This window comes from Adiantum capillus-veneris, chromosome 22 (assembly GCF_014529385.1).
Source record: "Adiantum capillus-veneris isolate H3 chromosome 22, ASM1452938v2, whole genome shotgun sequence".
Classification (NCBI taxonomy): domain Eukaryota; kingdom Viridiplantae; phylum Streptophyta; class Polypodiopsida; order Polypodiales; family Pteridaceae; genus Adiantum; species Adiantum capillus-veneris.
In genome coordinates, this window is record NC_140952.1 from 15024057 (window position 1) to 15039448 (window position 15392).

The 15392-nt window shown below is 44.7% G+C and overlaps 1 protein-coding gene across 4 annotated transcripts in view; it reads right to left on the reverse strand.

Annotated features, from left to right (window-relative positions):
* Positions 1-5660: 5660 nt before the first annotated feature.
* Positions 5661-15392, reverse strand: part of LOC147428949 (fanconi anemia group F protein (FANCF)) — a 163005-nt gene continuing 153273 nt past the window's right edge. Inside the window, exons 7-10 of one of the 4 annotated variants that reach the window (XM_086494976.1) lie at positions 6554-6655; positions 6355-6444; positions 6150-6190; positions 5661-6072 (exon numbers count right to left, since the gene is read on the reverse strand). In XM_086494976.1, coding sequence (XP_086351102.1) covers positions 6005-6072; positions 6150-6190; positions 6355-6444; positions 6554-6655 — 301 coding nt within the window. In that variant the 3' untranslated portion in view covers positions 5661-6004. Of the gene's footprint in view, positions 6073-6149; positions 6191-6354; positions 6445-6553; positions 6660-15392 lie in introns of those variants that run through there. The other 3 variants (XM_086494977.1, XR_015185796.1, XR_015185797.1) reach the window with 3 other exon arrangements.

Genomic DNA, 15392 nt, shown 5'->3' on the forward strand with positions numbered 1-15392 from the left:
TGTTGAGAAGTTTAAATGATCAAGGAACCCACACATGGAAAAATAAGATCAGTGGCTACCTCATGAAGAAAAATTGGTGGCGTCATTAATCTATCACTCAACAAATAACTTGAACCTGAGCCCATACAGACTAGAGCATCATCTTCTAAGATCAACGAACAACTTCAAGCTAAAGATGAACAAGCATTAGGAATTATCATCACCACATTGCATGCCAATTATGCATTGATGAATGCAAAAATGCCTTTAATGCTTGTAATATCTTAGAGCATAGGTAAAGAATTGGAGAGTTAGCCTCAAGGGGAAATTCTATAGGCTCACTGTGGAATATGGAGATGATATTGCAAGCCTAGCTAATACTCAACTCGCTTACATAAATTGTGAAGTCAAGGAAGAAGAAAAAGGCTATAAATTGAGCTCTTTTGTATGAGTCTTTTCCTTAATCCAATGATCAAGATTTCATCTTCATTTCTCTATTTTGTAATTGCTCAATGATTATGTTCATTATATGAATGGGTCTTTGCCTAATCCCCTGTTGCCCTGTAGTCCATCGTTTTTCCCAATTTGGGCATACATGATGCAACATCCCGGTTGCAAAGGGCGTTTGGAATAGTGTGCATGGTTATAATGTAAGACCAGGTTTTGTGGATGACAAGGATGCAAATGCTCATGAATTGATTGCACTTTCTGTTAAGTGTTACATTACTCCACACATTTAGAAAGCACAACAACAAAACTGGTAGGGGACAAACTAGCTACTTATATGCAGGTTCTAATAAGGAAAAAATTTACTTATTTGTCTATTGGTTTCCTAGCTTATGTATGCACTATGAGGTCAATTATTTAGTATGCACTCTTGTAGGTGAGAAAATTTAAGAATAGCCCAAGGTTGCTATGACACATGAGTGTTTAGTGGTGGCTTTTGGTTTATGCTTGGCAACCCATGCATATCATGGCTGAGCAAGAAGTATCCTATAATGGCCATAATATGCATGGCAACCCATACATATCATGGTTGAGCAAGATGTGGCCTACACTGGCCACTTCTAGTTGTGATTTTGAGTACATGATAGCTTTCACAACTACTATTGAGTGTGTTTGGCTCAAATGCCTTTCGACTAAATTAGGTGTTGGGCAATAAGGCACTCATAGTGTTCTTTCAAATGTGAGGAACTCAGTCTTTCATATTCGCACAAAGCACATTGAGGTGCATTATCATTACATTAGGGAGAGGCTCACTCTAGGAAAGGTTAGTTTAACTTACGTGCCTACACAAGCAAATCTTTTTGCAAAAGTTCTACTTGTAAACCTTTTTGCAAAGTTTTGGGCTTACTATGCTATGTAAACTGGTCACACAGGGTTTGAAACTTCTCTATCATGAGTGACAATTCATGTTCACCATATCACTCCAAGAGGGGATTTTTTACCATATTTTGGAGTGATATAAGTGTGAACACACTTAGGATTGTTAAGGCACTTTTTCCCTTGTTAGGAGGTTTTTCTCTAGCTTGTATGCATGCTAATCACTCTAGCCAAGCTTATCTTTGTATTAGCACACTCAATAACATTACTTCCTTTGTTGGGTGCTCTTGAGCTTCTTCCTCATCTTCTCCATCTTTGTGTGGATTTCTACAAGCATATTTCCAAGAATGGCCTATGAGGCACGGAGAGAGAGAGAGAGAGAGAGAGAGAGAGAGAGAGAGAGAGAGAGAGAGAGAGAGAGAGAGAGAGTACTTGTATATGTAAAAGAAAAATCCACCAAATTTGTAACACTTGAATGATCTTGTCACAATCATTTTTCATGCACTTATATAGTGTATGCAAGATATTTTGTGCCCCTACACTTACTTTTGCCTCTTGCTAGGTAGTTAGATTGAACCAAATTTTACACATTTGGGTATAACTAGGTTGTGTAGAGTGGCAATGGATTTGGATGATAAGAAAATCAAGACATGCGCATTTTTGCAAGCACAAATCTTGATTGGGATTTTTAAGATAGTGTTTAAATCCATCTATTGCTAATCTTGCCAAGCTAATAAGCACATGGTAGTCTCCTAGCGCCTTATACTTTTGCAAGGGAAATACTGATACTAAGGTTGGTTTGATAAGTTTGTGCACATTTGCCATTGCAAAAGGGACAACTCAATAGATTATTTACCAAATTGCATGCTCTTTCATTAATACCCAAAGGAAAATCTCTCTCTCTCTCTCTCTCTCTCTCTCTCTCTCTCTCTCTCTCGCATCAATGGAAAGACACAATCATGTAAACTCCAACCATAGTGTGGGAAAATCATATTTGTGGATAGACTTCCAACGGTCACCTATATGTATTCATATAGTTGAGCAATGCTACAAAAGACAAAGCTCCCAAATGATACAACACCAAATGCAATATTGTTCAAGCAAGTAATGTGCCCTTGTGCATTAGAACCGGTCTTACCTACCAAAGTCATAGAGAGACCATTACATTCACAACACTTGTCATAAATTTAGATGTTACATCCACATAGGTATCTCAATGAAGATGTAAAAAGAAAGTTTGGCCCAGATCCACTACCCTCTTTATAAGACATGTATATTATTGACATAGAAGAACTGAAGATATGTGGGAGAACTTAGCTTTAATTCATGCAAGGGATATAGCAGATAAAGCTCAAAGATAGTTGGCATCAAGCAAGCTCAGCTAAGAAAGATTGAATACACCTTCATAATTTAGAAATAAGAATATCCATTATCAAAAGAAGTCCTTAAATTTGGATGGACTTATCTATTGTGGCAACTCAAGGAGCTCAAGAAGTTATCGGTCCCTTAGCTAGCTCTATCCATGAAGAGAAACAAGGAAAGCCTTCATAGGATTAGTTTCAAACACTACAATACATGAACATAGCCTTGTTTGGCTATGTTCATAGCCACTACGGCAAAAAGATGGATTGACCAAGGAGAGAAAGAGGACATATAGCAAAGAAAGCAAGATTTGGTTACCAAAGAATCATGGGTCCCTCCAAAACCAAGACAATATTGGAAGCCCTAGTATATATCATCGTGTTGCCAACAAAGTGAGTTTGGTGATTCATGTACTACCCACAAGCATATCACTACATAGCTTTCTATTGCGCAATGATTCTAAGATGAGGAGTGGCTCTAAGGCAAGATACATGAGATTGATGAACTAGCTTATGAGGCATGGAGTGGGAGATAAAAGGTGTTCATTCAGCAGTTATCGTTATTACACAAAGTTTGTTTCCTGAGTGTCCCACCAATGCTCTTGGTGAGTATGATAACATTTCTTTCCAAGATTAAGTCGCTAGCACAACTATGGATAACCAACCCACATGCTACAAAAGTTTGCTAAGCAAAAGCCAAATGTTGGAATTTTCTACGTGATAGTACCTATGGAGATTTTGATTGATATAACATAGTGTCATCTCCAACAAGAACTTGGCAAACTTTTAAAGAACACGAAAGGGACATCAAGCCGTTTTGGAATTCCAATGCTAGCAGCCCAACCCACAAAAAAAACATGCCAATTAAAGCTAGCAAAAGGTTGAGATAGTGCGTAGGATACTCTCACGCATATAAGGGTGAGTACAATCTTCTCTATCACTAATGCACAAGGAGAGAGAGAGAGAGAGAGAGAGAGAGAGAGAGAGAGAGAGAGAGAGAGAAGAAAACAAAACGAGAAATTTCAACGTTGTAAAAACAGTGCCAAAAAACAAAACATGGAATACCTAAAATGTTTTAAAACAAGTAGACGGAACACCCTATAAGGTAATGTTAGGACAAGAAAACAATGCATTTTTCTTAATTTGCCAAATGTCTCATATTCTCCAATTTGGCAATATCGCAATATGTTTGTTAAATCTTTTTTGAGATGCTTATTAAGAGGAATCTCATTATCATAGTGTCTCAAAAAAACACTGACCAATCGATTATTCGAATAAATTTGTTCCTACTCATCAAGGTTGGGATATTGAATCTACATGTGCTAGTTACAAGTATCACGATGATCTTTTACAAGTGTCGCCTATTATTGTAAGAGCATAAGACCCTACAAAAGGTAATTTCACCTCTATATTTCATTTGCACCCATTCCATAGTGAGGCAAATAGCATACACCTGCTCAATCACAACATGCTCAAGCTTAAAGGGAGCGTGCTAGAATCGAAGGTCTTGCAACCTCTAGGGTGATTTAAATACACTAAATGTACAACTTGTAAGACTTGTCGTGAACTTATTGTTTACTAGGACCCAAGACTTTACACAAATTTCGATTACAGGAGAAGTGGCTTATCAAGCCCATACATTCAAATTTTCACATCCTACATCATATGCACCAAAGAAAGTGTATTAGAATGATGCTCTTATATTTAAATCTTGGACTTCTTAAGCGGATACAATGTATGCACATAAGAGAGTGCATTAGAATGATGCCCTTGTATTTAATTCTTGGACTTGTTATGTGCATAGGATGTATGTACAAAATGATCGAATTGCCAAGTTAGTATTGAAAGATGATATCTAATATGGGTTGCCAACAATAATCTTCAAGAGTGTTTAAAAAAGTTTTCAAGACTACAAACATTTGTCTTGTCTTGTGTGTGTGAGTGTGTGTGTGAGAGAGAGAGAGAGAGAGAGAGAGAGAGAGAGAGAGAGAGAGAGAACAACTATGAGGCAAGATCGATTTGACTCATGCCTTGATGGCAAGCAAATGCAATGTGGCAATACCCAAGCATTTATATATCCCACATTCTTCGATAAATATGGAGAAAATTGCAATATCATTTCCAAAAAGAGAAAAATATTATCAATTCGAAATGACCAATTAAATAAAAATAATCATATCCATTACGTTGGGACACCACAGATTTTAAAAACTTGAACATAATATATGCAACTTAGAGGCTTATCCACCCGACCAAAAGATTGCAGTTGTACAACCTTATTCCTTGGTAGCGATGTAAAGGCCCTTGTAGAGGGTGGAAAGGCTAAGAAAATGCTCCTTACGATATAAGTATTATGCAAATGCAAACCATTGGAAGTTCGGAAGGGTAGGCACAGTGGAAAATACTTGATTCATGTTTTCTGAATGCATTGCATGCTCACATGCAATGCCCCTTATAGGTTTTGAAAAAAAATAAATGTTTTATAAATGAGAAAATGCATCCCTTGTAAACAACACCAATGATCTAAGTATCTAAGAAATATGGAACACATAAGGGGTAAACTTTTTTACTTAAAATTGCACGCCTAATTATCTTAAACTACCACATAAAGTGCTCTTGACTGAAGCATTTTGGAGTTAATCACATGATTATGAACCTCTCTCTCTCTCTCTCTCTCTCTCTCTCTCTCTCTCTCTCTCCTCGTCGGCTAGATCTTTAAGGTCTCTTGGGATAGTTTCCTACGACGTTAAAACTCTCTTCTTCTTCTTCTTCTTCTTCTTCTTCTCTCTCTCTCTCTCTCTCTCTCTCTCTCTCTCTCTCTCATGGGAGTCCCTTTTCTGTCCAATTTACTTGTCAAATTATCCCAACCTTCATCACAGTGGAACTCAACATTGTTTTGATGTGATTCAATGCTTGGCTTTTGTGTGTTGTAAGGGGATCAAAAGAGGTCTAGAGTCAAAGTCTAATGTTAAAGACTGGAAGTTGTAATCAATATGCTTTTTAGGCAAAATATATTTTCTCTTTTATGGAAAAAGAAATGCTCCCCTTTACAAATTATCATGCACGTCCACCATGTCCAAGTATCCTTACCAAATGATTTTACTTTAGCTTTCAAATTTTGATCTTAGCCACATGATCCTACAAACCTCTCCTATCTTAGCTTTTGATCTTTCTCTTATCAAAAGAATCCACAGCTTTTGATTTTTTTGAGACATACCTTGCTCTCATTCTCCACAGTTACACTATTCTAGGCACCGTTTCAAGGTATGATGAAGGTGGCCCCATTCAACTGATTTCAAGGTATGATGAAGGTAGCCAATCTCACCCAAACAATTACCACACTAGTAGACATCATCTTCAACTGTAGAGTCCATAAACTGAAGGCACCAACTTCTTGAAGCAACGTTATCTGCATTCTCAACACCAACAAGTAATTGTTACATGGTGAGGATAACGGCTACAAAATGTAGAATGTTAGACACGCACATTTTCCGTTTGATTGGGCCTTGAGAACTTCACCTGCACATCTGCAACAAGCCAACAAGTGTATGTTACATGCTACAATATCTACTACACATGGTTTGCTTGCAACAGCTGGCTTTCAAGAGCACGAGCATCAAGGGCTCTGAATGCCGATCAACACGTGCAGTAAAGATTGGTAGTTACAAAAAGCCAAACATTTTTGGATTACCTCTCTCTCTCCCTACAGCTTGATTCTGCTTCGTTACCAAGCTCTATTTGCCTAGCAAGGTGTGCATGGTAATGTTCATATAGCAGTGACCTACATGAGCAAATTCAAAGGTGATCATCAAATCAATCTCTCTCCTTCTCTCTCTCTCTCTCTCTCTCTCTCTCTCTCTCTCTCTTATGGTGGTGAGGGTCAAACGTACCATTGAGAGAATCCTGCACCTCCTGCAGGGTCACGGCTTGTGTTGCAGCTGTCATTGATGAGGATGCTAATGTTGCTCACACAGCCCCCCCTCCTGGCCTGCCTGCCTGCTTCTCTCTCTCTCTCTCTCTCTCTCTCTCTCTCTCTCTCTCTCTCTCTCTCAGCAACGGCAGCAGCTGGTGAGGGCGTTGGCTCAGCGCATCACAATAGCTCTCTCTCTCTCTCTCGCGCGCGCCACCTGGGCTGCACCCTTTCAAGACGTTAATATTACAGGTAACCTTTTTTGAAGGCTTTTCCTGCGTGAGCTGTTCCCTCTCTCTCGCGCGCCACCTGCTGCTGCTGAGGTGCACGCCACCTGCCTGCTGCTGACCCGTGCGCCAACTGCCTGCTGCGCGCCACCTGGGCTGCACCTTGCTGCTCAGCTGGACTCATACAAAGGCATGGAGGGTGGGGAAGAAGACACAAGGCAATGGGGAGACTTCAAAAGGGAGAGCTCTAATCATCCGTTTCCCATCCATGGAGGCAAAGGACTTCTTGAAGAAGCGTCCTACACTAAAGAAAACGGGCATATTCCTTGGAGATGACCTCACTCTCACACAACTTGCGCATATGAGAGAGGTAATGCCAGAGATTCAAGCGGCAAGGGAGAAGGGAAAGACGGCCTTCTACAGAGATGGCCAGGTTGTGATTGTAGAGCGGCGCTCCACATGACGGTGCGAGACCCGTGGGACCACCCTCAAAGTTGCCACGTGGAATTGTAATGGATCTATGCGACTTGATGTGGGCGCCTTTGAGGATGGTTTCAGGGGAAGAGACATCGTCTTCTACTCTGAGACACATCAGGCCCATGGGTAGTCTATGCCTCACATCAGTGGATATAGATGGGAGACTGCCTATAGACAGGAGACACGATCAGAGCGCAGAGGGCGGGGATCAGGAGGAGTGGCAGTGTTATTCACGGAGGAGTTGCAGCCATTGATACATATAGCCCGCAGAGATGAGCAAGCTAGGTACATGTGGGTGAGACTGAGAGCAGAGACGGACAAATATCTTTACATTGCTATTTGCTACTTTCCCCCGAGCACATCAGTGTATGCACCACCCAGAGGACAGTCCCCTTTCTCTATTTTGGATGATGACATATGGGAGTTCTCTAGAGATGGTGACATCATCATTCTAGGGGATTTCAATGCTAGGACTGCCCATCATCAGACAGTATGTTATGATACTTCAGAGGAGATGCTGAGAGAGCTGGATGCTGCAAAGACAGGCCTATCCAGACTATCACAAGATGGAGAACACACTGAGTATGGACGACACTTGATAGACATGGGGACTGCACATGGATTGGCCGTCTTGAATGGTCTACAGAGATTTCCCGCCTCAGGGGGTTTTACATGCTTTCCACACAGACATGGAGCCAGCACAGTGGACTATGTCATGGCACAGCCGAGCCTCATCTCCAGTATCCAAGATCTCACGATTGGACCCAGACTTGTTGGTGTGGCAGTGGATCATGCTCTTGTGTCAATGACCATCTCTTTTCAGTTTAGTGTAGCACACAGGCTACGGACAACAGCCCCTACTCGCTACACCTTCACGCGGGAGACAGACTCTGTATACATAGATGGGATCTACAGACGCCTATGCATAGAGGAGCCAAGGCGACCTCTGGAGGAGCTTACTACTATATTGACACAGACACTACAAGATGCAACAACAGAGGCATACCCACATACCCAACCTGAGCAAAGACGCCGTTCGGGGAGCATGCCCCAAAACAGTTGGTATGATGAGGTATGCCGGGACACTAGAGCTAGACTTCAGAGGGAGGTGTTTTTGGGGGACATCACTCACAGACAGTCACAAATTGACTTCCGACGCCTAGTGCGGCGGAAGAAGAGGGCATTTTTGGCTCGGCTAGAGTAGGATCTATATCAACTGTTCTTGAGTCAGGACTCACGTGAGACATGGCGGCTCTTTCAGGAGCACTCTCCCCCCCCCGCCATCACTTCTACAGAGGACTGGGGCAGCCCCCCCTTCCCGACCCTCCCGATCCATGCCCACACACATGTGCTTTTTTCACCGCGGAGATGGTGAGGAAGGCCATTGACAAGATGAGGACTGGGAGAGCTTACGATCATGATGGTTTAGTGGCTGAGCATTTCACACATGCGAAAGATCTACTAGCAGAGCTTCTAGCAGTGATGTTTAACCGTGCCATGTGTGAGGGCCTGCTTGATACTTGGAGCCTATCTACTATTGCAACTATCTTCAAGTCGGGAGACCCTATGGAGCCTGGAATTATCGCACTATCATGATTGGACACACATTGGCACGGTTGTACGCATCTATTCTTGAGCAGCAGCTGAGTAGATGGGCAAAGAGGGAGGGGATACGCGCAGCCGGGCAAGCAAGGTTCAGGAGGGGTTTTTCTACTCTTGACCATATCTTGACACTCAGAGCCATCATTGAGGAGGGTAGATCGCGTGGGAGACGGATCTATTGTAGCTTTGTGGATTTCCGCAAAGCATTTGACACAGTGCCTAGAGCTAGATTGATGCGCAGATTACAGCAGATGGGAGTACCCACAAAGCTCATTTGGGGGGTCATGGCATTATACAGGTCAGTAGTGGGGCAGGTACGCACCTCAGAGGGTCTATCCACACCGATTCACTCCACTATTGGGGTGAAGCAGGGCTGCCCGCTCTCTCCTACTCTATTTGGTATGTATGTGGATGAGGTTTTTGACTACATTGAGAGAGATGGTGATAGAGGTGCACAACTGGCAGAGACATGGATTCCGTTATTGTTATATGCTGATGATATTGTGTTGATCTCCGACTCTCTGGAGGGGATGCGACGTCACTTGGATGCTTTGAATAGGTTTGCTCAGGAAAGTGGTTTGTCCGTCAACCTTGGTAAAACCAAGGTCATGGTATTTAATACCACCCCACAGTGGATCAAGAGGTCAGCACCAGCATTCACATACGGCCAGGAGACTGTGCAGTATACAGATGCGTACACTTACCTCGGAGTGGTTTTTAGTGGGCCAGCATTTTCATTGAGGAGGGCAGCAAAGACTAGACTAACCAAAGCTTATGCAACATTGCGTAGATTGGAAAGGATGTGTTCACATGTTCAGTTTCAGGAGCCTAGGACGAAGCTCTGGCTCTTTGACACTATGGTGGCTTCTGCATTACTTTATGGAGCTGAGATCTAGGGACCTTCATTAGATCATCACGGGAGGACAGGCCGCAGTGATGGATGGGGGGACATGGAGAAGCCTCTGGTCTCTATGATCTTGCGGCTCATTAGAGCGAAGGCCTCAGTACCACGTGCTATTGTTCGAGCAGAGCTAGCTGCCCCCCACTAGTGGTTGAGGCACTCACCAGATCGGTCTCCTTCATACACCGCATGTGGGAACTTCCTAGAGACAGATATGCCCGCCTTGCACTTGAGTCCTCTCGACAGTTAGCCATGCAGGGAGATACAGCATGCTGGTATGGGGAGATGACATCATGGTTTCAAGCGCATGGGTTCAGCATAGACAGATTGCCTCACTTCTAGTACTCACTGGAGGCACCCTCTTTGACTCTTACACAGTCCGAGATCACCAAGCTCATCCGCCAAGACTTGACTCAGCTAGACACCAGGAGGACATGGATACAGCCAGCACAGGAGCTGGGCACGAAGATGGCTTTCTACAGAGAGCATCTCCTCCAGCTTACGGTTGATGGCTTTGTGACAAGGCCGAGATACATGGACACCCACTTGTCTCATGGGATACGATGTGCTATAGGAAAGATACGTACATCTTCACACCACCTGCGGATCGAGACTGGGAGATATAGCGGAGTACCAGCAGAGGCCAGGACATGCCCCCTGTGTGACATCGAGCCTGAGAGAGAGTTGCACTACACATGCCACTGCCCCGTCTACTACGAGATACGAGGCCGCTTCCATTGCTTGTTCAGAGAGGGCTTTGGACCATTCTCCAGAGTCATGCAGTAAGAGGATCAGAGATGCTTGGGTTTGTTTTTGCTCGAGCTACGCAGACACAGAGAGAGCCTGATGAGAGGAGAGGCTAGCCAAGCCCAGAGACAGATCACAGATTTCTTTAGAGCTGCCACTGGACACCCGGAGGAGTTACTACCACAGCAGAGCTCGTAGTCTCACACCAGAGGCACACTAATCGACCGAGCGACTTAGCTTGGAAGATCCAGATGCCCACGACTGCGGAGGACTACATAGTATCGGTGGAGGCTGCATCAGAGGATTCGGATCACTTTGGCTCGACATGCACGACACCCGGTCAGACTCCTGACCATGGAGGAGATTGATGAGATCCACAGCGACCGATGCTGGATCTCTTGTGATCTAGCTATCCAGCTAGCTGCTGTTCACACCTAGTAGTTTAGGATTCCATAGTATTTTATTGTGACATTTGTCATTTCATTTTTGTCATTGTTGTCATCTTGTTACTTTGACTCTGACTTTGTATCAGATCCACCACATTGTAACTTTCTGGTCTCATAGGTCACTTTGGCCTTTTGAAGACGTTAATATAACATTTCTCTCTCTCTCTCTCTCTCTCTCTCTCTCTCTCTCTCTCTCTCTCTCTCTCTCCCCCCCCCCCGGCCCCGGATGAGGGGGCCCTCTCGACATCGACGGAGACCACAATAGAGGATCCACACCATACTAGCACGACTATGAGCCGTCCCGCCAGAGTGCTCACTATGGAAGACATTGTTGTTATCTGCCATCGTCCGTTGAGAGATGTCTTTGGATATTGATGTATATGATGCCTACCTCTACTGCCACAGGCCCTTATATGTATCACTCTCCTCCATGCCATAGGCTGCCCCCCCACCCCCCGTCACAAAATGATGACGTGGCATGTCCGCTCGGAAACTGAAAGATTCAAAGTAATAAGTTGTTCCAACTTATGGGGTCCCGTCTGATGGGGTCCTGGAACACAAGGGCACAGGTACGTGTGATGATCAAGGTGGACCTGAGCCTTTTGAGGGGTGACGTTGAAAAAGCTGTCTAGAGTCAAAGATGACTTAATGTATGAGAAGGTACATGTGATGATCAAGGCGGGACCTGAGCCTTTTGAGGGGTGACATTGAAAAAGCCACGTATGCAAACGTGGGACTTACAAAAAAGCTATGTATGTAGATATGAGGAAAGAGTTGGAGAAAGAGATGCTTAGTAAGCGTGATGACATATACATATCATTGAAGGCCGAAATGTAGACGATTGTGAGGGCAAAAGTGAATGTAATGGAATGCGTGATGCAAAAAAGACTAGAGGATGCACTCCCTACGTTTGAATCTTGGAAATAAAAGATGGAAGAACGCATGAATAAAAAGGATGCATTGATCGAAGCGCTTAAGGGAGACCTCGTAGCTTGCAAAAATACCCCAATAAATGAGGGAGAAAATCAACCCTCAATGGTAAAGGAGCTCGAAAGCATTAAGGAGCAAGTGAAAACTCTACGGGAAGAGGAAGAGCAAGAGTCATGAACAACCTCTTCATGGACGGAGCACCTATTCAAAACACAGGAGAAGGTTAATAAAGCTGAAAACTGGATTGAGGACACAAAGAAAGGAAAAGATAAGATGCCTGAAGCCACGGCGACATCCACTATCATCAATATGACAATTGAGGAGGAGCAAAAGAGAAAGACTAGAGCCCTTCATGTGCGTGTTACAGGTCTCAAAGACACCACAAAAGCAAAAGAAGAGTGCAAGAGCTCTTTAAGCGCATGGGTATTTCTGAATCCACAGGTACAGGTGCTTGGAGAGTTGGCAAGAGGGGAAGTGATGAGAAAGGAAGGCCCAAGGAAAGAGCATTCATTATACGTTTCCCTACGCTAGAACCTAGGAAGGAGTTCCTGAAGAAGATGTCAACACTCAAGCAAACTGGGATATTTTTGGGTGATGACCTCACTCTAACACTAGTAGCACACATGCAAGAGCTGATGCCGGAGATCAAGCCGGCGAGGGTGTAGCAGGGCTACAGTGTCACTTCACAGGATAGGCAGACAGTTGGACAGTTAGTCACAGTTGGTCTGGTCCACACTGGACGGACCCTCTGGGCTGGGGGTGACACGTGGCAGGGTACCGACGGTGGTCTAGTGGACATCGTGGCCAAGTCACCGCCACCACACAGTTTGGAGATAGACTTAGCTGACTGGACATTTATGAGCCGTTGGTGGCTCTTTATGGTTGTACACATGAGTAGTCGTTGGAGCCAGTGCGATTATCTTGTACGTAGTCATCTAGAGTGAGTCTATGCACAGAGCACTACTTCACTATCCCTGCACATCTGAGCCTCGACACCCCCATTGTACCTGTGAGTCCTGGGATGGAGCTGAGTGTGCTGCCATGCCAGAGTCTGTATCAGTCTTTGAGAGAGTCGAGTCATATGTTTTGGTCTGCTGTTGTGTCTTTGTGAGCTGTGTTGACGTCTATTGTTTCCTTTCTGTTCAGTCTATTTGAGTGAGATTGTCACGCACATTGCACTGCCATGCCAGAGTCTGTATCAGTCTTTGAGAGAGTCGAGTCATATGTTCTGGTCTGCTGTTGTGTCTTTGTGAGCTCTGTTGACGTCTATTGTTTCCTTTCTGTTCAGTCTATTTGAGTGAGACTGTCACGCACATTGCACTGAGGACCACCCATTGTAGAGAGCACGACACATTATCCGCGCTACAGGTGCTTTCATTTTGGCGATCACGGTGGGACCTCAACTGAAATCTCACTCTGTGAAGTGGAAATCTTGAAGCTAGTTAGGTTTATATATCTTCGCCTACCTTGCCTAGCTTCGCAGACCTTGCCTTGCACGGTTCTCCTATAGCCTGGTCCAACCTGTCCTCTGGTCTAGTCCTCTCCCGCCCTGGTCCAACCTGTCCTCGACCCTGGTCTAGTCCTCCTCGTCCTAGTCCAGCCTGGTCTAGTCACTTGCCTGGTCTAGTAGAGTCTAGACCAGTCTTCAGCCAGTTCAAGGTTTTCTTGCCCAAAGGTTGGTGGGATTGGTTGTCACTGCATGACACATACAAGGTGGTCTGTCGAGCGACAAAGCGCACTACTGAGCCCTCTGAAGTACAATAACAGAAGACGACCTTTGGTACCGAGTAGAAGTCCATCAACCTCATCACCTATCCCTCCACATACATCACCCATTCCTTCATCCGCTTCCACATCTTCGAGATCTCCTTCTCCAGTAAAGCTCTCTCCTATTTTGCTACAGGCTATTGAGCTACAGGCTCAGTAAGGGGCCATGGAGCCGTTGGCTAGCGTTTTGGCTAAGGTAAATATCAAGTTCCCTACATTCAAAGGACTCTCTTCAGAAGATGCTGACGACCATGCAAGGAGATTTGTATCTCTCTGTAGGGGTCGTGGTCTTAATAGAGAAGATGCCTACTTGGTACTCTTTCCATCCACCTTCGATGGCTTCGCAGACAAATGGTACAGCAAGTTTGCAGAGAACCATTTTGCAACTTGGGGAGCCTTAAGGCAACGGTTCTGTGCAGCTTTCAGGCCCGGTGACTACCAGGAGAAGGTGTTGGATGAGTTAGTCAACATGGTGCTCCAGCTAGAGGAGACTTTTGCCGAGCTTATGACTAAAACCAAGTCTCTGGTTGCCAAGCTTCCTCAGCACCCCGGTGAATTCATGGTGAAGAAGTGGGTGGAGAAGGCGCTTCCCAAAACTTCTCAACAAAAACTCCGAGAGTGTCTCCGGCCAGACGCCACTTTGGAGGAGTTCATCGCAACTGCTACTAGGATAGAGGGAGCTAGGAAGCTGTTCAACAACTCCCCTCACATAGAGACCTCCTCTGTGTGTCCGGAAAGTCCTGCTGATCCATTGACTTCTTTACGGAGAGAACTTGAAGCCCTAAAACTACAACGCGTTCTTCAAGAGGAGAAAAATATCTCTCTTCGCCAGGAGAAACCCCCACATCTTGAGGCTTTGGATCAAATAAAGAGAGAGCTAGAAGAGCTTCGGTCTCAACAAGAGACTAAGGCTATGGTATGGTGCAGCTCGTGTCGCTCTCCAGGGCATCCTCCACAGTACTGTCCCCTTCGGGCTTATTGCCACTTCTGCGAAAAATCTGGGCACGAAGACAAGGATTGCTACTATATCAAGGGGTTGCGGCAAATACAACAAAGTCTAGGTCCTTCTCTCGAACAAGGGCTAGCATCTGCATCGAACATGGTCTCATCCTATGGCCATCAAAACCCGTTGCCACCTCTGCTGAGAACACCTCCTATGCAACAAGGTATGCACAATAACTTTGCATCTCCTAGCTTTTATCATGCTAGTACTCCTTCAGTTCCCCAAAGCTTCTATACGTCAGCCTCCGGTCCCATGCAGCAAGGGCAGAGACCACCTCGCCCCTCAAATAGGCCAATTTTGTGCTACAGGTGAGGGGAGTATGGACACTATCAGAGGAAATGTCCCTTACCAGAAGGGTCCCCTCCTTGCCGACATTGCCCTGAAGCTAAGGACCACTATAGTAACGATTGCCTAAAACAACGAGCATCCACATCTGCAAGCACAAGCCAATAGGAGTTTACATTTCCAAAGCTTAACCTCATCACAGTAAGCTCCATTCCACAGGCACCGCTTTCCACTCTTGTAGAGTTGCCTCTCAAGAAGGGTTGAAGCAAGTGGAAGAGCCGGCTGGGGTGCTCACACGGGCACAGAGAGCTGCTCTTGGCCTCAGCCTCCCTGGTGGTCCAATCTTTCCATCTCCTGTCACACAAATGAGTCAACCTCCAGTAGTAACTGACAAACCAGCAAGTAGTGTCAAGAGCCAGCCTACCTCGCTTCTA